The sequence below is a fragment of the Hemitrygon akajei genome, chromosome 20 (genome assembly GCF_048418815.1).
Source record: "Hemitrygon akajei chromosome 20, sHemAka1.3, whole genome shotgun sequence".
NCBI classification, from domain to species: domain Eukaryota; kingdom Metazoa; phylum Chordata; class Chondrichthyes; order Myliobatiformes; family Dasyatidae; genus Hemitrygon; species Hemitrygon akajei.
The window spans coordinates 67155388-67181156 of NC_133143.1; the positions used below are offsets into that span (position 1 = coordinate 67155388).

At 40.4% G+C, this 25769-nt stretch overlaps 1 protein-coding gene across 4 annotated transcripts in view; it reads left to right on the forward strand.

Moving 5' to 3' along the window:
- The window catches only part of top2b (DNA topoisomerase II beta), an 85826-nt gene that overhangs the window by 2071 nt on the left and 57986 nt on the right, over window positions 1-25769 (forward strand). For all 4 annotated transcript variants that reach the window (XM_073024540.1, XM_073024539.1, XM_073024538.1 and 1 more), the window contains one exon: window positions 21256-21444. In XM_073024540.1, coding sequence (XP_072880641.1) covers window positions 21256-21444 — 189 coding nt within the window. The remainder of the gene's footprint in view (window positions 1-21255; window positions 21445-25769) is intronic.

Consider the following 25769-nt stretch of genomic DNA (forward strand, 5'->3'; position numbering starts at 1 on the left):
TGACTTTTTGACATGAGGCTTCATTATCACAGTTTGAAAGAAGGTCTTAACAATTAATATGGGAAAGTATAGGATATCATGATTATGTAACATAGGGCTTAAACTCCTACCTGTTCTAGTTAAAAGATTGCCTGTAATCCACTTGTGTTTTGTCTTTTGAGGAGGTGACAAACATGATTGATGAGGCTAGGGGCACTGAGTGTTGTCTACATGGATTTCAATAAACTCTTGGTAAACTGATGCAGAAGATTAAGATTGGCTTCAAAATTTGCTAGGTTTTAGAACACAGGATAGTGGAGAAGGAACCTTATTCTGATGGGAGATCTGTGACAAGTGTGTTCCGCCGGAATCAATACTGGGACCTCTTGTTACTGTTGTTTGATTAGACAGAAATTTAGAGGTTGTAGATAACCTGATGGAGGTTAACTAAATTGTAGTATTGATAGGGTAGGCAGTTAGTCTCTTTTCCAGGGTAGATATGTCAAGTACCAGAGGGCATAGGGTAAATGTGGGGCAGAAAGTTTGAGATGTGTGGGCGTTTTTTTTAGCCAGTAAGTGCTTGGAATGTGTTGCCAGGGATGGTGATGGAAGCAGATGCAATGGTCAGAATCAGGTTTATTATCACTGGCTATGTCATGAAATTTGTTGTTTTGTGGTAGTAGTACAGTGCAATACATTAAACAGTATAAATTACAATATAATATTAAAGAAGTTGTGAAAAAGTAGAGCAAGAAAAGAAAAAAAAATTGAGGTAGTGTACATGGGTTCATTGTCATTCAGAAATCTGATGATGGAGAGGAAGAAGCTGTTCCTGAAATGTTGAATGTGTGTCATAAGGCTCATGTACTCCTTCCTGATGGTAGTAGTGACAAGGGACCAGTGTCCTAGGTGCTGGGGTCCTTAATGATGAAAGCCATCTTTTGCAGGCATCACCTTTTGAAAGTGCCCTGAATGCTGTAGAGGCTAGTGCCAGTGTTGGAGATGGTGTTCAAAAGGCATTTAGATAGATGCATAAATGTGAAGGGAATGCAGGAATGTGGATCATATATAGACAGATGGGATTAGTTACATTTGGCATCAAGGTTGTGGGCTGAAGGACCTGTTCCTGCCCTGTACTGTTTTACAATCTATGAAAATATGTTATGGAGTTCAGTTCAATTAAATTCAAAGTTCTGTTTTTAGCTACATAGAGCTTGATTTTTGCGTCCTTTCTACAACAAATGATTTAGATAAAAGCAGCAAAAGTATGGTTCTATTTGCTGATAACACAAAAATAAGAAAGTAAGTTATCAAGAAGACACAAGGAAACTACATTAAAGGGATGTCATACAAGTGGGCAATGATCTGTCAAATGTAGTATACTTGCATAAGCACACCAGCAGCTGTACTTCATTAGGAGTTTGAGATTTGATAAGTCATCAAAGACTCGAGCAGACTTCTATAGGTGTACCATGGACTGGTTGCATAACCACCTGGTATGGAGGCTGTAACGCACAGGATTGAAAAAAATGTTGCAGAGGGTGTCGACTTAGCCAGCCCCATCATGGGTGCTTGCCTTGCCCAGCATTGATGACATCTTCAAAAAAATAGTACCTCAAGAAGGTGACATCCATCATTAAGGACCCTCAAAGCATGCCCTCTTCTCATTACCACTATCAGGGAGGATGCACAGGAGGCCGAAGACATGCATTTGCTATTTTAGGAGCAGCTTCTTCCCCTTCATCATCAGATTTCTGCATGGTCCAAAACTCCCTCACTATTTTGCTATCTTTTTGCACTGTTTATTTGTTATATTTCTTATTGTAATATTTTATGTACTGTACTGTTGCTACAGATTTGCATGGCACGTGCCAGTGATAATAACCTGAGTATAGCTAACATAAGAGGGCATAGTTTTAAGGTGCTTGGAAGTAGCACCTTTTTTTACACAGAGTGGCGAGTGTGTGGAATGGGCTGCCGGCGACAGTGGTGGAGGCGGATACAATAGGGTCTTTTAAGAGACACTTGGATAGGTATATGGAGCTTAGAGGAATAGAGGGCTATCAGTAACCCTAGGTAATTTCTAAAGTAAGTACATGTTCGACACAGCATTGTGGGCTGAAGGGCCAGTATTGCGCTGTAGGTTTTCTGTGTTTCTTGATTCTGATCTGATTCTATCTGAATGACAAGAAGCTGAAAAGCTCTGAGATGCAGAGGGATTTGAGTGCCCTCGTGTATCATTTTTAATTAATGTGCAGGTTTGGGCGTATTATTGGGAAAATGATAGACTGTTATCATTTATTATGAGAGAATACTAAGTAGCAAAGTTATACATGGGGCATTGGTGAGAGGCCACATCTTGAGTATTGTTTACAGCACTGAACCCCTATTTAAGGAAGTATGTTAACATGTTGAAAGCAGTTCAGAGGTTTACTTAACTTGGTTGTTTTCTAAGGAATGTTTGGGTAGGTTTTTGTGTAGTGCATTCCTTTCAGCAAGGAATAAAACTTGGGTAAGCAGATTGCATTTGTGCTGAAGAGTTCATATCTTTAAACAATGCTACTTGCATGAGTGCACAATTTATTTGTTGTTTACCATTCAGATAACAGTTGAAGAAATAAAACTTGAAATCCATCAAAAAGAAGAACTGGACTAATTCTGCAATAAGCCTTTAATTATAAGATACGAGCCAGGAGTGTGGTGAAACACTCCAGTTGCTTGTTTGGAGCAAACACGAGGAAATCTGCAGATGCTGGAAGTTCAAACAACACACACAAAATGCTGGTGGAACACAGCAGGCCAGGCAGTATCTATAAGAAGAAGCACTGTTGATGTTTCGGGCCGAGACCCTTCGTCAGGACTAACTGGACTGGACGTCTCGGCCCGAAACGTGCTTCTCCTTATAGATACTGCCTGGCCTGCTGTGTTCCACCAGCATTTTGTGTGAGTTGCTTGTTTGGATGTAGCTTCAGCACTCAGCTCAGTACTAACTAAAATAAAGTAATAGACTTAACGACCTCGTCCACTGCCTGAAACATTGTGGCCATCTGCTGGACTCTTACAACTTGCAGCACCTTGCTTGATGATGCAATCTAAACTTCTGTTGCTTGGGGACCAAAAGCAGCAGATATTGCATCCCTTCTTATTTGCTTGTTAGAACTTTGAAAGAATGATGCCATTTTATTGTAGTTTGGATCATACCTGAAAAGAAGAATGGAGTTAAATTGTACCATATCAGATTGATTGCTAGTGTACATGTGGCTGATTGATCGCACAATGAAGTGATTGGGCCTCTTACATATTCTATTTTGGGTGCGGGCTTTTGAGTGTGCACGTCTTTTGTCTCGATGGGCTCAGTTCATTGCTCTCTCACTAAGTTGCCCAGCGGATATTATTAACGTGACTCAGTAGAAGTTTGGTTCCTGCTCTGTGCATATGTGGTGATGAGGATCAAAACAAAATGTTGCTCTACTACAAGCATCCAATGCATTTTGGGCCACAGCTATGGTAAAACTAAACCCTGAAACCTAGTTGCAGTGGATGACGTCCTTCCTGGACTATATTGAATTCCTACCAATTTTAACACGAGTGGCAAAGATGAAGGAATAATGAAACTTAAGCTGTTTCACATGCACTTGGGAGAACTCAGGCAAAAATAGTCAATGCTCTGAACCTACAGAACAAGTCTGAGCTGACAGGTGTGTTTGAGGCATTGGACAACATTTGTGGGACACAAGGCAGTGTCTTCACGGCATGCTTCAGGTTCTCAAAGTTGCAACAAACCCTCAGTGAGAATGTAGATGATTTCATCATAAGACTAACCCTAGCAGTGCAGGAATGCAAGTGCAAAGATATTCCCCCGTACAAGCTTGAATTTGCTCTGCTTATCCAAGCATTGATTGCTAGGATCCAAGATGCATGGACAGGAGAGGAACAAAATAAGCAAGATGGGAACAAGTAATGAAAAATATAGTTTTTTTTAATGGGGGCAGGTATCATTTGTTAAAGATACTTTTGAAAGATGGCATGTAGCAAGACCAGTTTTTATTGTCCACTTTTTAATGTTCCTGAGCAGATAGTGATAAATTTCCTTAAGGTTGTTATAGTCAGGGGAGGTAGTGAGGATCAGCTCCAACTACTTTTTGAATGCTTCCAATGGCACATGTCTCAAATAGCCTCTGAAAACCAAGTCCAGCTCCTGGTCTTCACATGTAGTTTAGCTACTAAACCTGGCAGAACCATTTCTACTGACAAGACAAGAGGTAAAGATGGGGTAAAGACACCATGAAACTAGTCACTTCAGACAGATGGGGCTCATCAGCTATGGTTGGCAGCTCATCTAGAAGAAGGAAAACTCTGATCTCAAACCTCCACTGCCTTATAGCTATACTCACTCAGGGGGAAGGCTTCGGGAGTAAACCCTGAGGGAAAAAATCCGGAGCTGAAGTTCGTAAATCAGCCCTGCGTTGAATTCAGTGCTGACTGGCAACTGCTGTGACACGGCTGGTGCCAAACTGTATCGGTTTATTTTGATATTTGGACAGTGCTGTCAAAGGAGGTATCAGCTCTTGTCTGAATGGTTTTAATAAGTACATTTTATGTCAGAGAAATATATACGATATACATCCTGAAATTCTTTTTCTTCTCAAACATCCACAAAAACAGAGGAGTGCCCCAAAGAATGAATGATGGTTAAATGTTAGAACCCCAAAGACCCCCCCTCCCACACACAAGCAGCCTTGAGAGCGGGTGCCCTTCCTGCAAAGAACCGGAGTCAGAGTGTAACTCCAGGTCAGTGTCTTCAAAAGAACCTTGAAAAGGAAAAAAAGAGATATCATATGTAGAAATAGAGCTGCTTCCGAAGATGTAAGCAAAGGAGTTGCCATTTAGCACCATCTTGACTTTGCTCTGCCCCTCCGATGATTTGGGGACTTCGATCTGCTCCAATTTGCCTACCAGAGCAACAGGTCTACAGCAATTGCTATCTCATTGGCTCTTCACACAACCCTGGAACATCTGTACAGCAAAAATGCATACATTAGGATGCTCTTTGTCAATTATAGCTTGGCATTTAACATCATCAAACTCTCAAAACTAATCAGTAAATTCCAAGGCTTGGGCCTCAACACCTCCTTGGGCAATTAGATCCTGGATTTCCTCACTTGTAGACCCCAGTCAGTACGGATTGGCAAAAATATCTCCGCCACAATCTCCATCAGCACAGGAGCACCACAGGGATGTGTACTTAGCCCCTTGCTCTACTGGCTGTACACCTTTGACTCTAGTGGGCTGTATCAAAGGGGGTGATGAATCAGCATACAGAAGGGAGGTTGAAAACGTGGCTGAGTGGTGTTATAACAACATCTTACTCAATGTCATAAGAACCAAGGAACTAATTGTAGACTTCAGGGGAGGGAAACCAGAGGTCCATGAACTGGTACTCATTGGAGGATAGTGTCCTGGACCCATCATATAAATATTAAGGTGAAGAAAGCACAACACTGCCTCTACTTCCTCAGAAGTCTGTGGAGTTACAGCATGTCATTGAAAATCTTGGCAAACTTCTATAGATGTCTGGCAGTAAGTGTGCTGACTGCTTGCATTACAGCCTGGTATGGGAACACCAGTGCCTTTGAGCAGAAAAAAGTAGTGGATTTGGCCCAGTACATTATAGGTAAAACCCTTTCGACTATTGAGCACATCTACATGAAATGTTGCCATAAAAGAGCAGCATCTGTCATCAAAGACCCTCCCAGACCATGCTCTTTTTTTCGCTGCTGCTCAGGACTCGCACCAGGTTCAAGAATAGTTAATGCCCTTCAACCATCAGGCTCTTGAATAAAATGGGATAGCTATACTCATTTAGGGATTCTACTAGATTGTTATTTCATGCTTGTTATTTATTGCTTTTTTTAATATTTGCATCTGTAGTTTGTTTACAGTTGCTGTTCTATAGATTTGCTAAGTATGCCAGCAGAAAAAGAATCTCACGGTTGTATGTAATGTCATGTATGTACTCTGATAGTAAATTTTATTTTGAACTGTTTTTGAACTTTGAGTTGGTACAATCCATCAGATGATACAGGTTGCACACAGTATAAGGTAGTGGGCATTGCTTTATCCCTGTACAGTGCATTCCAGTTAATTGGCGCATCTGCTTATTTGGGTTAACTCTTAAAGAACAAAAAGTAATCGAGAAAATTAACAGGATTCCCTTCTGCTTAGTTCGGACGCTCTGCTGCTTAGTTGGAGCTGGAGACTGTTGCTGAATGGGTTCTGACTACTATGGGTAGTGCACAGTTGTGTGGCCATTAGATGTTACAACTTGCCTAGAGCAAGCAATTTTTAAAATAGCATCAGTTGTATGTGTTTGTGTTCAAAAATCAGTGATATTGTCACTGATACTGGGCGAGAAATAAGCAGTAAGCATTTTTGCTCACTGTAGTTTCAAGCATTCAGGCTTGGAGATGCCAGAAACGGTCGGGAGTGAAAATGAAACAATTTCACTACTGCATGTTAGGAACTATGAAGAATTTGAAGGTATCGTCCCTATAAAAATATTTATCTCCCCCAGCCTGCCGGAAGTTTTCACATTTTATTGTTTTACAACATTGAATCACATTTGGTTTTTTTGACACTGATCAAGATTTTATTAAAGCCATTTCTGTGTAGCTTTGGCTTTATGTTTGGGGTCATTGTCTTCCTGGGGGAAAAAAATCTAAGTCACAGTTTTCTTGAAGACTACATCAGGTTTTTCTCTGTATTTTCCTCCATTCATTTTGCCCTCTACCTTCACAAGCCTTCCAGGGCTTGCTGTAGTGAAGCATTCCCACAGCGTGATGCAGTCACCACCATGCTCCATGGTCAGGATGGTGTGTTTTTGATGATAAGTGGTGTTTGGCTTACACCAAAAATAGTATTTAGTCTAAAAGCTCAATTTTGGTTTCATCAGACCATAGAATCTTCTTCTAGCTGAGATTTCACTTGAGTTGCTTTCAGCAGTGGTTTCTCTTTGCCACTCTCTGATAAAGTTGTGACTGGTGAAGCACCCAGGCAACAGTTGTTGTATGTTCAGTCTCTCCCATCTCAGCCACTGAAGCTTGTAACTCCTCCAGAGTTGTCATAGGTCTCTTGGTAGCCTCCCTCACTTGTCCCCTTCTTGCATGGTCTCTCAGTTTTTGAGGATGGCCTGCTCTAGGCAGATTTACAACTGTGCCATATTCTTTCCATTTCTTGATGATTAACTTAACTGTACTCCAAGGGATATTCACTGGCTTGGAAATTTTCTTGTATCCATCTCCAGACTTATGCTTTTCAATAACCTTTTAACAGAGTTAAATAACTCTGGAGTGTTCTTTTTGTCTTCATTGTGTAGTTTTTGCCAGGACACTGATTCACCAGCATTTGGACCTTCCAGCTACAAGTGTATTTTTACTACATCAATTGAAACACCTTGACTGCAAACAGGTGATCTCCAATTACTAATTACGTGACTTCTAAACCCATTGGCTGCACCAGAGATGTTTTGGTGTGTCATATCAAAGGGGGGTGAATACTTATGCAATCAATTATTTTGTGTTTTACATTTGTAATTAATTTAGATCACTTTTTAGAGATCTGCTTTCATTTTGACATGTACGAGTCTTTTTCTGTTGATCAGTGTCAAAAAAGCCAAATTAAATCGACTGTAATTCAATGTTGCAAAGCAATAAAACATGAAAACTTCCAAGGGATAAATACTTTTTATAGGTACTGTATCAATAATCATCTTGAATGTTACAATGAAAATGAAGATTTGGAGGATAGCATTGTTTGAAGGTAGTTCATTATCTAGACTAGTTGTCGCACTGATTTTGTGTATGGTGTACACTGGATGAATCCCTCCATTGATGACTATTAGGAACTAATGCATAGTTTTATAGTATTGTAGTTCTATTGGTGGTGTTGTAATTTTTATTTCATTTAAATACATAATTTGTTACTCAGTTTGTACGTCAATCTTTTTAACTATTTCCATGAAAGCGGCTAACTTGGGCGGCCACTTAATTGGGCTAAAATGAACTCGTCCCAATTAACCAGAATTCACAGTAATAAGCTTTCTGAATGGCAATGAGAGTATTTTATCACATTCCTGATTTGTACCTTTGTAGTTGAAAGGCTCGTTGAATGTGGATCATTTGCTGCAGAGTAGTCCTAGTCTTTGATCACATGTAGACATAGTTTTTAATTAGCTGATAGGAACAATGACAATTTTTTTCCCTTTTGGTGACTTTTGATGTTGGATGTTTTGTCAATAGGAATGTAGTTAAAGGTTTTTGTAGCCATTATTTCTCATTTGTGTGTCTACTTGTCACTTTAAGTCCAGCCTGCGTGTAGGCATGGACAGCTTTATTATCTGAGGTTTGAGTTAGTTTCTTGTGTTACCCAAACCAATTCCTTATTGAATGGATACCAGTGCTGAAGATAGAGGAGTTCTACTTGGTAACTTCTGAGTGTGGCATCTATGATGTTGTTGGTGTCCATGGACTTCCCTATAATCTAGGCATTCCTTTATATCAGGTGGAATCAGTGGAGTGGATATCATGGGAGAATACCAAAAGGTTAATTCATTGTCATTTCTGACTGAAAATAGTTGCAAGTACTTTAGTCTTTCACTGCTGGGTTCCACTGTTACTAAACATCAGCAGCTTTTATTATCAACATTCATGACCTGTTGTGGCAGCCAATATTTTGGCGAGTCTAATGTTGTTCCTGATGTACATAATCTTCACACTTGTTAAATCTTTGTTGATCCCCTTATTTATTTTGATTATGACAGATTCTGAGGTCCCGGGCAGTTAATTACAGTCAGTGTGAAGATCTACTGATTTATTGCTGAAGATGCTGGTGTGTAGTAATCAAAGCATGTTTTCCTTGTTCACATTTGACTTGATGGCATGGGGTCTGGGATAAATATTGATGAATCCCTTCCAACTTCTGCTTTGTTCTTTTCTCTAGGCTACTCCTTCACCACTGTAACACTAGAAGCAATGGATCCAAATTTTTATTGGGGGCAGTCTAAACATAAAATAGATAGTAAACTCAGGGTCTTGTGCTTGTTTCAGCTGGTTGCTTGATTAGCTTTCTGAGACAATTATTTCATTTTTGGTAGAACATGATTAAGGCTTGCATGTCTGATTTGGTTGTGTTGCATTTTTTCTTGAATCCATATAGCTAGGTTTATCTCAAATGGTCCATTTAGTTTCAATCTTCTTGTACTTTACTGTAATGACTTCATACAATTTGCAATTTCAGAGGACTGTCAAGAGTGAACTACAGTTCCATATGCCTGGTCAGATTTCTTTTCCTAATTTGCTATTTGAATGTTTACGGCTGGTGCATTCTTAACATAATAATTCACTTTTATATAATTAACCAAATTTAAATTCCTTGATTTCTATATGGTGGGATTCGAAGTGTCTCTAGGTCGTTCATTCAGACCTTTGATTTTCTTGTAATAACTATGGTGTAAATCTATCTCTCTTTATGCCCAGTCTTCAGTAACCTTGTAATTTTCACTGTTGCAATCTGAACTTTGTTTCCAAAGTTTGCAACCGTCATTTTTTTAGACAGCAGTTTGATTTTAGAATAAAGGGAAAGATTTGAACTTCTTGTTTATTATGCTATAATTGGTATCTTGCCTTGAGGGTCTGATTTATGTTGAAGCAAATGCAAAATTAAGGGAGTAGGAATGATAGTAATGTCATAACTAAAGCAAGTAGAGCAGGGACTAAGCAGGCAGCCTTGTGGTGCACCTGTGCTGATGGAGATTGTGAAGGTGATTTTGTTGCCAATCCTAATTGACTGGGGTCTGCAAGTGAGGGAATTGAGGTTCCAATTGCACAAAGAGGTCAAGGTCTTCAAGCTTATTGATTAGTTTTCAGGGGATGATGGTATTAGATAGATAGATAGATAGATACTTTATTCATCCCCATGGGGAAATTCAACTTTTTTTCCAATGTCCCATACACTTGTAGCAAAACTAATAACATACAATACTTAACTCAGTAAAAAAAAATATGATATGCATCTAAATCACTATCTCAAAAAGCATTAATAATAGCTTTTAAAAAGTTCTTAAGTCCTGGCGGTTGAATTGAATGCCAAGCTGTAATCAATGAAGGGCATCCTGATGTACGCATCTTTGCTGTCCTGATATTTCAAGGTTGAGTGAAGAACCAATATGATGGCATCTGCATTGGACCTGTTGCGCCAGTAGGCAAATTGGAATAGATCTAAGTCACTTCTCATGCAGGAATTGATGTGTTTCAGCACCAACCTATCAAAACACTTCATCACTGTGGATGTAAGTGCTGCTGGATGATAGTGATTGAGGCAGGTTATTACGTTCTTCTTTGGCACTGGTATAAGTGAAGCCTCAGACTGCCAAAATGAGAGATTAAAGATCTCAGTGAACACTCCAGCCACTTGATCAGCTTGCAGATCCCAGTCAATTTGGCCAGGTACTCCAATTAGGCAGGAGACTTCATGTGTTCGCCCTCCTGAAGGGTACTTGCACGTTGGCCTCAGAGACTGAAATCTCAGGATCATCAGGGGCTATGAGAGTTTGTGATGGTTCCTCCATATTTTGATGCTGAAAGTGAGCATAGAAGGTTCTTCTTAAAGTGAAACTCTGTTCTTGCCTGTGCCAAACAAGAGAAAAATTCCTTGGCTTCTCCTTGGTAATTGGAACTACACTCACTTCTGCCCCCTGACACTCTCAAATTTCTTCCACACTGACACAAAATACTTATTAAATTCATCCGCCATTTTTTGTCCCACCATTACTACCTCTCAAGTGTCATTTTCCAATGGTCCAACATCCTTTCTTGTCTTTCTTTTACTCATTACGTATCTGAAGAAAAGCTTTTGGTATCCTCTTTGATATTATTGGCTAGTTTACCTTCATATTTAATCTTTTCATTCTTTGAGATTTTATTTTAGTTGGTTTCTGTTTGGTTTTTAAAAGTTTCCCAATCCTCTATCTTCCCTCTAAGTTTTGCTATGTTATATCCTCTCTGTTTTGCTTTTATGCTGTCTTTGATTTCCTTTGTCAGCCACAGTTGTCTCAGCCTCCTTTCTGACTACATCATTGGGATGTATCTATCCTGCGCTTTCTGAATTGCCCCGGAAGCTCCAGCCATTGCTGTTCTGCAGTCATTCCTGCAAGTGTCCCTTTCCAATCAACTTTGTCCAGCTCCTCTCTCAGGCCTCTGTAATTCCCTTTACTCCACTCTGATATGGATAGATCTGACTTTAGCTTCTTCCTCTCAAACTGCAGGGTGAATTCTACCATATTATGATCACTACCTCCTTTACCTTAATTTCCAGAATCAAATCTGTTTCATTACAGAACACCCAGTCTAGAATTGTCTTTCCCCTAGTAGTTTCAAGCACAAACTGCACTAAAAAAAACATCTTGTCAGCATTCTACAAATACCCTCTCTTGGGATCCAGCACCAATTTGATTTTCCCAATTTACTTGCATATTGAAATCCCCCATGACTATCATAACATTGCCCTTATTACAAGAGGCCTGAAGGATCATTGGGGACCCGAGTCACCCCAACCACAAACTGTTCCACTTGCTACCATCTGAGAAATGGTACTGAAGCATTAAAGCCAGGACCAACAGGCTCCAGGACAGCTTCTTCCACCAGGCCATCAGACTGATTAATTCATTCTGACACAAATGTATTTCTGAGCTATATTGACTGTTTTGTTGTATATCTTACTGTACATGCTATTTGTTACAAATTACTATAATTTGCGCATTCAGACGGAGACGTAACGTAAAGATTTTACTCCTCGTATCTGTGAAGGATGTAAGAAATAAAGTCAATTCAATTAAGTTCAGTTCCTTTACTATTTCCTATGAAATTTATATCACACATCCTGACTACTGTTTACAATCCTGTATATAACTGCCATCAGGATCTTTTTACCTTTGCAGTTTCTTAACTATACTACATCTTCCGATCCTCTGTCACCTCTTCCTAAGGATTTGATTTCATTTTTTTATTAACAGAGTCACTCACTCCTCTGCCTATCTGCCTGTCCTTTTGAGACAAGGTGTATACTTGCATGTTAAGCTTCCAACTATGATCATCTTTGGGCCACATCTCAGTGATGCCCACAATGTCATACCTGCCAATCCAACTGCAGTACAAGAATATCTACCTTATTCTGTGTACTGTGTGTATTCAAATATAACTCCTTCAGTCGTGTAATCATCACCCTTTGCAATTTTTGCCCCCATGTTACTTCATCTCATCCAACTGACTGCAATTTTGCCCTATCATTTGCCTGTCCATCTTCACAGCCTCACTGCATCAACTTGTATACCAATTGACACATCCTAAGCCCTATCACTCTGGTTTCCATCCCTCTGCCAAAGTAGTTTAGACCTTCCCCACCAACTCTTGCAAACCTGTCTGCAATGATTTTGGTCACTCCTAGCGTCAGTTGTAATCCATTCTTTTTGTACAAGTCATACCCTCCCCAGAAGAGATCCCAAAGATTTAGAAATCTGAAGCCCTGTCCCCTGCACCACTTTGTCTGTAATTTATTCATCCATACTATCATCCTATTTCTGCTTTAACTAGCTTGTGGCTAGGAGTAATCCAGAGATTACTACCTTGAAGGTCTTGCTCTTCCCTAACTCCCTATACTCACTGCTTGGGAATTTCTACCTATGTCATTGGTGCCAATGCGTACCACAAACTCTATCTGCTCACCCTTACTCTTTAGAATCTTGTGCAGCTGCTCTGAGGTATCCTGGGAGGCAACACACCATCCTGGGTTTTCTTTTGTGGCCACAGAATCAGCTGTCCATCCCTCTAAATCTTAAGTCTCTTATCATAATCAGTCTGTCTGACTTTGTCCTTTCCTGCTTAGCCTCAGAGTTTACCACAGTGCCACTGGCCTGGTCTCTGCTGCTATGCCCTGATAGGTCAAAAGGAATAGGAACACTTCAAAACGTATTTCTTACATGGGGCTAGAACCTTAAATTAATCAGTTCTGTTGTCTTTGGGTTTTTTAATGCAAAATAAAGGGAAACTTCATTATTTTCGATTGTCCATAGTCAATGTTCATTTACTTTAGTTTGAGAATCAATTAATATTCCTCTTATATTTCATTTGTCTTGATATATATGTGTACACGTGCACGCACGCAGGAAGTCGAAGATAAAAGTAAAGATTGAGCAGGCAATGCAAGAAATATTGAAAGAGAAATAGGGTTAACATTTTGGTCAAATACTCATCAATGGGAGGAAAAAGAGAGAACAAGTTGCAGGATAGCCTTGCATTACAGACATCCATGTGGCAATTTTTTCATAATGCATACCTTTGACAGAAAGTGATAAAAACTGTTGTTTCTTTGTAATTTTGTTTATTTAGTTACTTGTCTCGCTTAACATCTTTGAAAGTGAATTTTTATTCCAATTCTCATATTTTTGGTAGTGATTTGTGAATTTCAAAATGGTGGATGTCCATAACCAGAACTGCTGCAACTGGGGTACAACGTACTTGTAAGTTGCAAAGAGGAGTTTTTGGTGGCAAGTGGATATGAATCAAACAAAATAAATATTTCTGAATTGGTGAGGCCAGTGATGCAGTGATGATGAGCTGTAAGGTGAAGCCACCTTGTTAATTGATTGATGAGTGGAGAAACCAAAGGAATGTCTAGGAGCTGTGGAGTGCATATCAAAGCTGTACAAAAAGCCTAGCTGACTAGACAGTATCATTAGTTCTGCCCCTGAAGAATCAATAACAGAGGAAAGGAGAATAAAGTTATTCTAATTTCCCTGATTAATGTTTCTTTTGCAGGGTCATGTTGAATTTAATTTTAAAAATCTGAAATATCAGAAGAGATATTGGCCTTCTTTTACAACCTGAGAAATAGATTTTTATTTCATTCATTTAAGAAATGTGGGCTTTGCTCGCTTAGTCAACATTTACTTGTCCGTCCTAATTGTTCTTGCGTAGGTGGTGGTGTACAGCCTTCTTGAAACTTATGCAGTCCTTGAGGTCTGGACATATCTACATGTTCAAGTTCATGTTTATTGTCATCTCACTGTACTTAGATAAAACTAGACAAAACAATGTTCTTCCAGATGATACTGCACCCACAATTCATATATCACACACAGTACATAAAATATTACCACAAACAAGTTAGTAAAATATAATTCAAAATGCATGTGAAATGCAATGTGAAATGCACAGAATAGGGAAACAGCAAGAATGCTGTGTGGACCTTTCATATATAATATTCATGGTAAATATCACAAATAGAGGTGAGGGAGACCCTGGTGTTCCTCTTAGTGGTTTTTACCATCCTCTGAAGGGTCTTGCAGTCTGTTGCCTTGCAGCTTCCATACCATACAATGATGCAGCCGGTCAGGACACTCTCAGTGGTGCTCTTGTCGAAAGTTGTTACAATGGGGGCGGGGAGCCTTGCATGCCTGAAACTCCTCAGAAAGCGCAGACACAATAATGTTATATTTCTCAGTGATGGAAACTACATCCTTGTCTTTCTAGCTGGCAGAGGTCAGGGGTTTGTTTGTCATTATTTTGTCTGGAAGGTGCTTTCTTAGTTGCTGCTTCTGTGGCTCACTGATGGATGGAGTGAATGAATGGTTGTCGATGAGATGTCTATTAAGTGAACTGCTATATCTTGTTTGGTGATTGTTGAGATTTTTGAGTGTTGAAGCTGCACTTGTCAAAGCAAGTGGAAATATAGATGGGGTACTTTTACAGTGAACTCTAGCAAGTTTAAAATTAATTTGTAGCTGAGCGAAGGGCGCTGAGTAGGCTACGGTCAATTATGGAAAACCCTGAACATCCTCTACATAGCACCATCCAGAGACAGAGAAGCAGTTTCAGCGACAGGTTACTGTCGATGCAATGCTCCTCAGACAGGATGAAGAGGTCAATACTCCCCAATGCCATTAGGCTTTACAATTCAACTGCCAGGACTTAAGAACTTTTTTTTAAAGCTATTATTAATGCTTTTTGAGTTAGTGATTTAGATGCATATCATATTATTACTGAGTTAAGTATTGTATGTAATGAGTTTTTGCTACAACAAGTGTATGGGACATTGGAAAAAATGTTGAATTTCCCCATGGGGATGAATAAAGTATCTATCTATCTATCTATCTATTGATTTGAAGCTTTTTGATTCATAATCAAGTTTTAGATTTTGTCATTTGATCATAGAGCTAATATCTAATTTGAGACTTTGATGCATGCATAGTTTATTAGCAAGCTTCTAAATGTGTCATAATTGAAACTGTAGGATTCTTGAATAAAACAAGCGAGGCATGTTTTATGTGCTTAACAAAAGCCACAGCCCTTTACTTCCATTACGAATGAAAAACAAAAGCAATCACCTTGCACTGACGTCATTATGTCAGACAGCATTTCTTAAAGTTAAAACAACAACTCAATGACAGTGTTTATAAATTATATAGAACCATTTCTACTACGAACAATATGTATTATCTGTTACCCTTTACATTTCCCCTACTGCAGGCCCATGACTGTTGTTCTGTAAGCCTGGACCTCTGGATCAGTAGCTTGGTTGGCTGCTGTGCCAACATAGCCAACCCTGATGTGTATGGCATCAATGGTGGGCCATTAGAGGCAATCATCCACAGCATTACTGTTCCTTTCAATGTGCTGTATGTCAGTCATGAGTTCTGAAGTGTAGGCCAGGTGGCATTGCAGTATGTGCGGTTGGGAGACTGTAGGTCTGACACAGTGGTCAGCAGCACAGGAGCGCCGCAGGGAACCGTACTCTCTCCGGTCCTGTTCACCCTGTACACATCAGACTTCCAATATAACTCGGAGTCCTGCCATGTGCAGAAGTTCGCTGATGACACGGCCATAGTGGGGTGTGTCAGGAATGGACAGGAGGAGGAGTATAGGAAACTGATACAGGACTTTGTGATATGGTGCAACTCAAACTACCTGCGTCTCAATATCACCAAGACCAAGGAGATGGTGGTGGACTTTAGGAGATCTAGGCCTCATATGGAGCCAGTGATCATTAATGGAGAATGTGTGGAGCAGGTTAAGACCTACAAGTATCTGGGAGTACAGTTAAACGAGAAGCTAGACTGGACTGCCAACACAGATGCCTTGTGCAGGAAGGCACAGAGTCGACTGTACTTCCTTAGAAGGTTGGCGTCATTCAATGTCTGTAGTGAGATGCTGAAGATGTTCTATAGGTCAGTTGTGGAGAGCGCCCTCTTCTTTGTGGTGGCGTGTTGGGGAGGAAGCATTAAGAAGAGGGACGCCTCACGTCTTAATAAGCTGGTAAGGAAGGCGGGCTCTGTCGTGGGCAAAGTACTGGAGAGTTTAACATCGGTAGCTGAGCGAAGGGCGCTGAGTAGGCTACGGTCAATTATGGATAACTCTGAACATCCTCTACATAGCACCATCCAGAGACAGAGAAGCAGTTTCAGCGACAGGTTACTATCGATGCAATGCTCCTCAGACAGGATGAAGAGGTCAATACTCCCCAATGCCATTAGGCTTTACAATTCAACCGCCAGGACTTAAGAACTTTTTAAAAGCTATTATTAATGCTTTTTGAGATAGTGATTTAGATGCATATCATATTTTTTTACTGAGTTAAGTATTGTATGTAATTAGTTTTGCTACAACAAGTGTATGGGACATTGGGAAAAAGAAAGTTGAATTTCCCCATGGGGATGAATAAAGTATCTATCTATCTATCTATCTATCTATCGCTGCTGTGCAGACCAAGGGCCTGATGCTTTGGCTGTCACATGCATGAGGGATTTGTGGTCTAGGAATGTTATGAGATGCTGACCCTACAGTAGAAAGAGAAAGTGGTGAATGGTAAGATAGAGACCGAGAAACTTGTGGTCAAACGTGTTGTACTTGCTCTTGGGAGGAAGGGTGGGGGGGCCGAGCTGTTGACTGAAGAAATTTAGTAGCTGCCACATGCCTTTAACCAACTGTTAGTGCACAGCACCCACAGCATAGTCCGAGGTGTCAATAGTGATGGCTATATGTGTGTTGGGGAATGGGTGTGCAGTAGGGTCACATTTGAAAGAGTTTGTTGGTCTTGTCAAATGCTCTGGTCATGTCCACTGACCACTCAAGCATGTGATTAGGGACACTGCCTTTAAGGGCACTATGTAAGGAGAGCACAAGTTCAGCATCTTGCAGAATGAAATGGTGATAGAAATTCACCAAAACTAAAAACTCTTGCAGTGCTTTGGTAGTGCGGAGCAGTGGGAAATCCATTTAGCAGCACCTTTTGTCTGCAAAGGTTTTGCATTTTCTGCGGAGTTGTGGTGGAGGAGAAATTTAACTGTAGACAACCCAAACTGGCATTTAGTTGCGTTAATAATCAGCTCATGTTGTCTTAAGTGCTTGGAAAGTGTGTGGAGCTATGATAAGTGTTCAGTTTTGGATGTGCTGGTGACAAGTATGTAGCCCAGGTAAATAAAAAGAAAATCTAAGTGTTTTAACACAGAATCCATTAGTCACTGGAAAGTCTGTACTGCATTTTTCAGCTGTTATAACAGCTGTTTTGAAAATGTCCTCAGTACACACAGGCACCTGATGGTAGTCCCTGACTAAGTCCACTTTAGAAAAAGGTATCTTTCTGGCTAAGCATGCCAAAAAGTCTTGAAAACGTGGGACTTTGTGATGATCGGGACTGGTGGCTTTGTTAAGGTGGTGGTAATCGCCATATAGACAGCAACCACCATTGATGGCTTATGGACCATGTGGAGATGTGAAGCCCAAGAGGGCTATTTCACTTGCGTACAATGCCAAGCATTTCCATGTGAGCAAACTCAGCCCCTGTACCTGCTAGCTTTCCTGAGTCCAGTCTATGTATAGACTGGCGAGCCAGTTGCAGAAATGTGGTGCTCGACTCCATGCTCTGTGATTATAGTAAAAAATGTGGGCTTGGTGAGATTTGGGAATTCATCCAGCAGGTGATTGTATGGTGGTGTATCTGCTGAACAGTCATCGTGGGGAACTTACTGGGGGTACGGGGTAATGACCCAATGTTTTTTGTGTCTGCAGTCTGGCACTTCTTAAGATCTACTAACAGTCCTTTGGCACACAGCAAATTTGTGCTGAGCAGAGGTCTAGCAACTTTAGCCAAGACAAAGTCCCACCTATAGCTTTGTCCACTGATGTGGAGTGTCACGTGTCGTATCCCATAAGTCTGGATTCTGCTGCTGTTGACGGCCTCTTGCTAGGGTCCATTGCTCTCTGACTTAAATTCAATGAGCAATGCTGGCAGCACATTCACTTGAGCACCTGTGTCATACAGGAAGCATTGCCCTGAAAGGGTGTGCGTAATTATCAATAGATGATCCTGGAGGCTGGAACCCACAGTATTCACAGACTTCCGATGTGCTGGCACTCTCGAAGCTACATGGTGGTTGGCACTTCTTGGTGTTCATGCCTAAGTGTGTGTGCTAAAAACTTAGTTCTGGCATTGTATGATTTGGAGCTGTGGGCGTGAGTCTGCTGATGGGCTTATTTAGATAGGGAAAGGAGGAGGAACGATGTATCTCTGCCTGGTTGAGTGTAGACTATCAGCCATTTTAGCAAGTTTCTTATAGTCCTTCATGGGTGTATTAGTGAGGGCTGTATGAACTTGATCAGGCATTTGTTTGCAAAAAGAGTTCTTTAAAAATGTAACAAGGATGGTTATTGCCCAGGAGATACCATGAGGTCCATTGGTTCTGAAGACCGGGTAAAGAAAGCAATTGTTTGGCGCACTCAGACTCAGAAGTCCAAAAGTCTGTAATAGTTGAGTTTTCAGAGGGACATAGTTATCATGTGCAGGTGAGTCTTTTAGTAGACTCACCACTCTGGCTGCAGTGAAACTACTTAGCGATGCTACGACATAGTAACATTTGGTATAGTCCATGATGATTTCTTGCAGAGCAGACCAGGCTTTCGTCTGTGCAAACCACATGGTAGTGTGCTGCTCTTAAAACTCTGGCAGCTTCAAAATGACTGTGTTGGTGGATTTGTCGTTGAGTAACTCTGGAATTGTTGGAGAGCACTGGGGTCACCAATGTAGGATTTTGTAAGTAAAACATGAGTCGTTTTATGTGCTTAACAAAAGCAATCATCTTACACTGTTGTCTTTGCTTCAGACACCATCTCTTATTGTGAACACTACAACTCAATGATGGTATTTCTAATATGAAGAATATGTGTCAACTGTCACCTATTACATTACCTTACAATGCAGTCTTCCCTGCAGTGAAGTGAAGCCATTAAAAGTAGCTGGAATTTAAACTTTGACATGCCAACATACATCAGGAACAAACAGGTTTTGATAGCTTTAAAGCTAAAGGTGTTGTCCAGCAAATGAATGATTAAGCATTGTTCTAAATTGTTTAATTTTGTTAAAATCTCTAACTTTCTGAAATAGTTTTATTCTAGCTGGGAGAAATCTATAATTTGACTGTATACTCAGACAGTATTATATCAGTTGTTTTGATAGTTAAAGTGATAGTTAAAACATAAAAAATTTTCAGCACATTACAGGCCTTTCGGCTCACAATGTTGTGCCATCCATATAACCTACTCTAGAAGCTGCCTAGAATTTCCCTACCGCATATTTTTCCAAGCTCCATGTACCTATCAAAGAGTCTCTTAAAAGACCCTATTGTAGCCGTCTCTACCACCTTCGCTGGCCGTACATTCCATGCACCCACCACTGTCTGTGTGGAAAAACTCATCTCTGACATCCCCCTTGTACTTACTTCCAAGCACTTTAAAGCTATGCCCCCTTGTGCTAGCTATTTCAGCCCTGGGAAAAAAGCCTCTGGCTATCCACACAATCAATGCTTCTCATCATCTTATATACCTCTATCAGGTTACCTTAGACTGCTGAGGTACCTCTCATCCTCCATCACTCCAAGGAGAAAAGGCTAAGTTCACTCAGCCTATTCTCATAAGGAATGCTCCCCAATCCAGGCAACATCCTTATAAATCTCTTCTGCACTCTCTCTATAGTATCCACATCCTTCCTGTAATGAGCTGACCAGAACTGAACACAGTACTCCAAGTGGGGTCTGTTACGCCTGTGCCCAACTCTGAGGGGCCAAGGGGTGCAGAGTAGCCCCCTCCTTTTTGAGAATCGCAAGATCGCTATTAATTCAGGTCAGGAGACCCAGGAAATGAGAGAGAGACGTTTGGAATGTCTTGGCCCCTCGGCGATACAAAGCTACGGGAAACGGCCATTGTCTCTTGGAGACGGAATTGTGTATTGAGTACTGTGCTTCGTGGAGGCCCTCAGGCAACGTGGGCTGGTTGGGGGATGGCATCATTCCACCCTGATTGACATCTAAGACCTCGTGAGTGGGGATAAAAGAGTGTCTGTGGGAACAGCCCCTCAGACGCACCAGAAGAAACGCTAGAAATACTGTAACAGCGTAATAGCGAAAGCCGGTGGAAAGCCACGTGCGTCCTTTTCCATTTGCCTCGGAATTAGTGGGCCTTGCCAGAGAAGAATGGCTTTAGCTAACAACAAAGGAGAAATCAGCCCCAACGACTCTCGAAGGATTGACATCATAAAAGGAATGGGCAAGTTTTAATCCGTCTCTCTCTCCAACCAAAAGCTGCAGCTTGAATGAACTTGAGTGACTTTTATATTTCCATTGGACAATACATTATCCCCTAGACAACGATAGAGTTATTTCTTATTGATTATTATTATACCCGCGCTTTTAGATTTAGTATTGACGACGTATATTATCTGTATGGTTGCATTGATATTATTTTTGTGTATTTTTATCAATAAATACTGTTAAAAATAGTACCATCAGACTTCAACGGATCTCTCTATCTTTGCTGGTAAGTGACCCAGTTACGGGGTACGTAACAGGTCTAACTAAGGTCTTGTATAGCTGTAACATTACCTCACGGCTCTTCTTTTTGGGAATTTTCTTTGAGGTCAGATGCCAGTTACCGATTTGCTGCTGGTTGAAATTTTTGATTTTTATTTTAAAACTGTTCAATAACAATTTGTAAGCATAATTCCATATTTATTTCTGTGAAGTGATTCTGTACAATCAAAATAAGTTTGAAACTATAACGTGATGAGGATTAGATTTGCTAATAATTTAAGATTAAAATCCATAGTTTCCAAACTGTGGCTTTAATTCCAGAAAGTACCTTTTTTAAGTAGTAATTTTAACAACTTTTTGTTCTGTAGACATTGTTCAGCAATCAGAAAAATCTTCCAAGTAAGGAAGAAACAAATGCCAAAGCTGACACTTCAAAAAAGATGCCAGAGGCTTCCAAGAAAATGTCTGTGGAGAGAGTTTATCAGAAGAAGACACAGTTAGAACACATTCTTCTTCGTCCTGACTCGTACATTGGTTCAGTGGAGCCCGTCACTCAGGTGGGAAATTATTAGTTATCTGTAGAATTTGTTGTTCCCGTGAAATGAGTAATTTCTATTCTTTCAATTATTTTGATAAAGAGTTGTTACTAATGGAAACTTTATAGTTTTGGATGTTACACCGTTTCTTTGGTTCACTAACTGTGCACTGCTCCAGATGTTTTTTCTTTTATTCTCCCCACACTCCCATCAACTTGCTACAGATTTTTCACTCACATCCAGACCGAGGGCAATTTCAGTGGTTAATTAACCTATTAATCTCCATGTCTTTGGTATGTGGGAGGAAACGAGCACCTGGAGAAAATCCGCACAGTCACAGAGAGAACATGCAAACTCACATGGACAGCACTGGGGGTCAGGATTGAACCCAGGTCACTGGAGCTGTGAGGTAGCAGTACTGCCTGTGTGCCCATACCACTGCCTATGGCCACGGTGACTTTTGAGTTACAAATAGACAATGTGGAAACTCTCACATCAGGCATGGAAAGAGAAACTGACAAAATGGCAGATAGATGACCTTTTATCAAAATGAAAAAATGTGGTTATCTGAAATAGCTGAGTTCATTATTAAGTCCGAGAGGCTGTCATATGCCTCCCTGTCATATGATTCCCTGAAATTGCATTAGGCTTCATTGGAACAATGCAAGATACCAAAGACAGGTCAACAGCTCAGTGTGGAATAGTAGCTGAAATAATTGACAACTAGGAATTTAAAGATGCCATTGTGGATTGATCTACATTTGATTTCCTTTAACGTATATGAAACTGTATTCTGAGAATTGAATGCTATAAATTGGAAGTGATAGTATTTCTATTTTCCGGTAATTTTCCTCCTTTTCCCATTTCTCCTTTTCCACGCCGGCCTCTTGCCTTCTCTCCTTACCTGTCTACCACTGGTACCCTTCTTCCCTTTCTTCTATGATTCACTCTCCTCTCCTATTAGATTTCTTTTTTTCCACTTACATTTTCTAGCATTTTGGATATGGAGAGGAGCTATTGTGCTTGCAGTTGGCATCATGTAGGCTTGAATGCTATCACCTCTTATAAAGTAAACTCAAGCAACATAGGTGACAACAGGGCTTCGCTTATAGGCAAGCTCAATACATTCTCCAAAACATGGTGGAACTATCATGAATTCCCCCAGCCCCTGATGATCCTGTGATTTCAGTCTCTTGAGGCCAACCAACGTACTAGCAGCCTTGAGGAGGGTGAACCCACAAAAAGCATCCTGCCCAGACGAGGCACCTGGTCAAGTGCTTAAAAACCTGTGCTCATCAAGTGGCTGGAGTGTTCACTGAGATCTTTAACTTCTTGCTTCAGCAGTCTAAAGTACCCACCTTCTTCAAGCTGACTTCACTAGTGTCTAAGAAGATCATGGTAACCTGCCTCGATGGTTATATGTTGATGGTGAAATGTGTTAACTCCTGCCTGAAAAGCGACTTGTATCAGCTCCAAGTTGCCTACCAAAGCAACAGATTTTCAGCAGGTGCAATCTCATTGGCTCTTCACTTAACCCTAGATCATCTGGAAAACAAAGATGCATACATCAGGTTGCTCTTTATCAACTACAGTTTCGCATTCAGTACCATCATCCTCTCAGAGCTAATTAATAACATTCAAGACTTTGGCCTCAATGCTTCCTTCTGCATTTGGATCCTTGATTTCATCATTTGCAGACCCCATTCAGTTTGGATTGGTAACAACATCTCCTCCACAATTTCCATCAGCGGAGGTGCACCACAAAGCTGTGTGCTTAGCCTTCCGCTGTGCTCGCCTTACACTTACGATTGTGTGGCTAAGCACAGTTCCAATGTTATATTCAAGTTTGCTGTTGACTCCACTTTTGTAGGCTGAATCAAAGGTGGTGATGAATTGGCATATAGGAGGGAAATTGGAAATTTGGTTGAGTGGTGCCACAGCAACAAATTCTTACTCATTGTTAGCAACACCAAAGAGCTGATTGTTGACTTCAGGAGGAGGAAAATAGAGGTCCATGAGCCTGCCTGCATTGGAGGATCAGAGGTAGAGAAGGTCAGCAACTTTAAATTCCTTGGTGTTATCATTTCAGAGGATCTGTCCTGGACTCGGCACGTCATCAGGAAGTTGTGGAGATTCAGCATGACACCTAAAACTTTGACAAACATCTATAGATGCGAGGTGAAGAGTATATTGATTGGTTGCATCACAGCCTGGAATAGAAACACCAATGCCTTTGAATAGAAAATCATACAAAGAGCAGTGGATATGGCTCATCATCCATCATCAGGGACCACCACTACCCAGGTCATGCTGTTTTCTCGCTGCTGCCATCAGGAAGAAGCTACAGCAGCCTCAGGACTCTCAGCATCAGGTTCAGGAACAGTTATTACCCCTCAACCATCAGGCTCTTAAATGGGATAATTTCACTTAACATTGTGTGTCCATCATTGAAATGTTCCCACAACCTCTGGACTCACTTTCAATACTCTTCATCTCACATTCTTGATATTTATGGTTTATTTATTTATTATTATTATTATTATTTCTTTGTTTTTGTATCTGCATAGTTTGTTGTCTTTTGCATACTGGTTGAATGCCCAAATTTACTTGAACTTAGAACTTCAGTTGGTTGTGGATCTGCCTTGGAACTTCAGTTACTAAGCATTCAATCTTCAGTGTTTTGTGGTTCCAGATTACACGATATGTAGCAAGGATTTGTGAACATGTTTAGTATCACCGCATTAAGGTGACATTACATTCTGCATTGATTCTTTATACATGTTGGCTCAATCTATATATTACTTAGTCCTTTGGTACAGTAATCCAAAAGTAGGGGTGTTAACATTTTATCAAAATTGAATACATAGAGCCTTTTGTATTAGATGGAGGAGATGCCCAATCAACATTACTAACCATTTTCTTGGCATTGTCTCTGTTATAATAGCATTGCATAATTGTTCCTATTTGAGCATACTTTTTTGTGAGTTGTTTATATTTTTAGTAGAAATCCTAAAAAGAATAAAGAATGGAAAAGTTTTGAGCAAAAAAAATGGATTTCCCCTTCTAAATCAGCATGGAAGCACATGTAATATAGTCTGTTTGATCAGAAACAGGATTTATGAGCATTTGGAAAACCATGGCCTAACTAGGGACAGTAGGCTTGGCTTTGTGTGGGACTAGTTATGCCTTACTAACTTGATTGAGTTTTTTTTTTGAAAAGGTGATAAAGGTGATTGATGAAGTTAGAGCTGTAGATGTTGTCTATATGGATTTTACAAAGATGTCTGGTAACACCTCTCATGGGAGACTGGTACAGAAAACTAGGGTGCATGAGCTCCATGGTGTCCATGGTGAATTGGCTGTTTGAAATCAAAATTGACTTGCCAATAGAACACAGAGGGTAATAGTGGTTTATGGGACATAATAGTGGTTATGGCTGGGTGGGGTGGGGGTGTGGTTCTGTGATTGGTGGTGTTTTGCAGGGATCTGTACTAAGACCGCTGCTGTTTGTGGAAAAAAAATATAGAAATATACCTGTAAATGACCTGAATGAAAATATAGTTAAGTGCTTCAGTAAGTATGCAGATTATATGAAGTTTGGTGGTGTTATGGATAGCATAGAAGATTTGCAATGATACATTGGGATATAGGCCAGTTGCAGATATGGGTAAAAAATTGGCAGATGGAGTTTGACCCGGCCAAATGTAAAGTCTTGAACTTTAGGAGATCAAATGTAAAAGAACAATACACTATTAATGGCAAGACTTAACAGCGTCAATGTGTGGAGGGATATTGTGATCCAAGTCCATTGCATCCTGAAAATGGTTTCACAGGTTGATTGGGTGGTAAAGAAGGTTCATATGGTTGCTGAATTAGCAGAGGGACTGAGTTCAAGAGCTGGGAGTTCACATTCAGTGGCCACGTTATTAGGTACACCTATACACCTTATTAATGCAAATATCTAATTAGCTAATCATGTGGCAGCAACTGAGTGCATAAAAGCATGCACGCAGGGTCAGGAGATTCAGCTGTTGTTCAGACCAGACATCAGAGTGGAGAAGAATGTGATCTAAGTGACTTTGATTGTGGAATGATTGTTGGTGCTGGATGGGGTGGTTTGAGTATCTCAGAATCTGCTGACCTCCTGGGATTTTCTCGCACGTCTCTCAAGTTTACAGAGAATGATGCGAGAAGCAAAAGCATCCAGTGAGCCGCAGCTCTGTGATGAAAACCTCTTGTTAATGAGAGAGGCTAGAGGAGAATGGTTTAATCTGATCGGAAGGCAATAGTAACTCAAATAACTGTGTTACAACAGTGGGGTGAAGAATAACATCTCTGAACCTTGA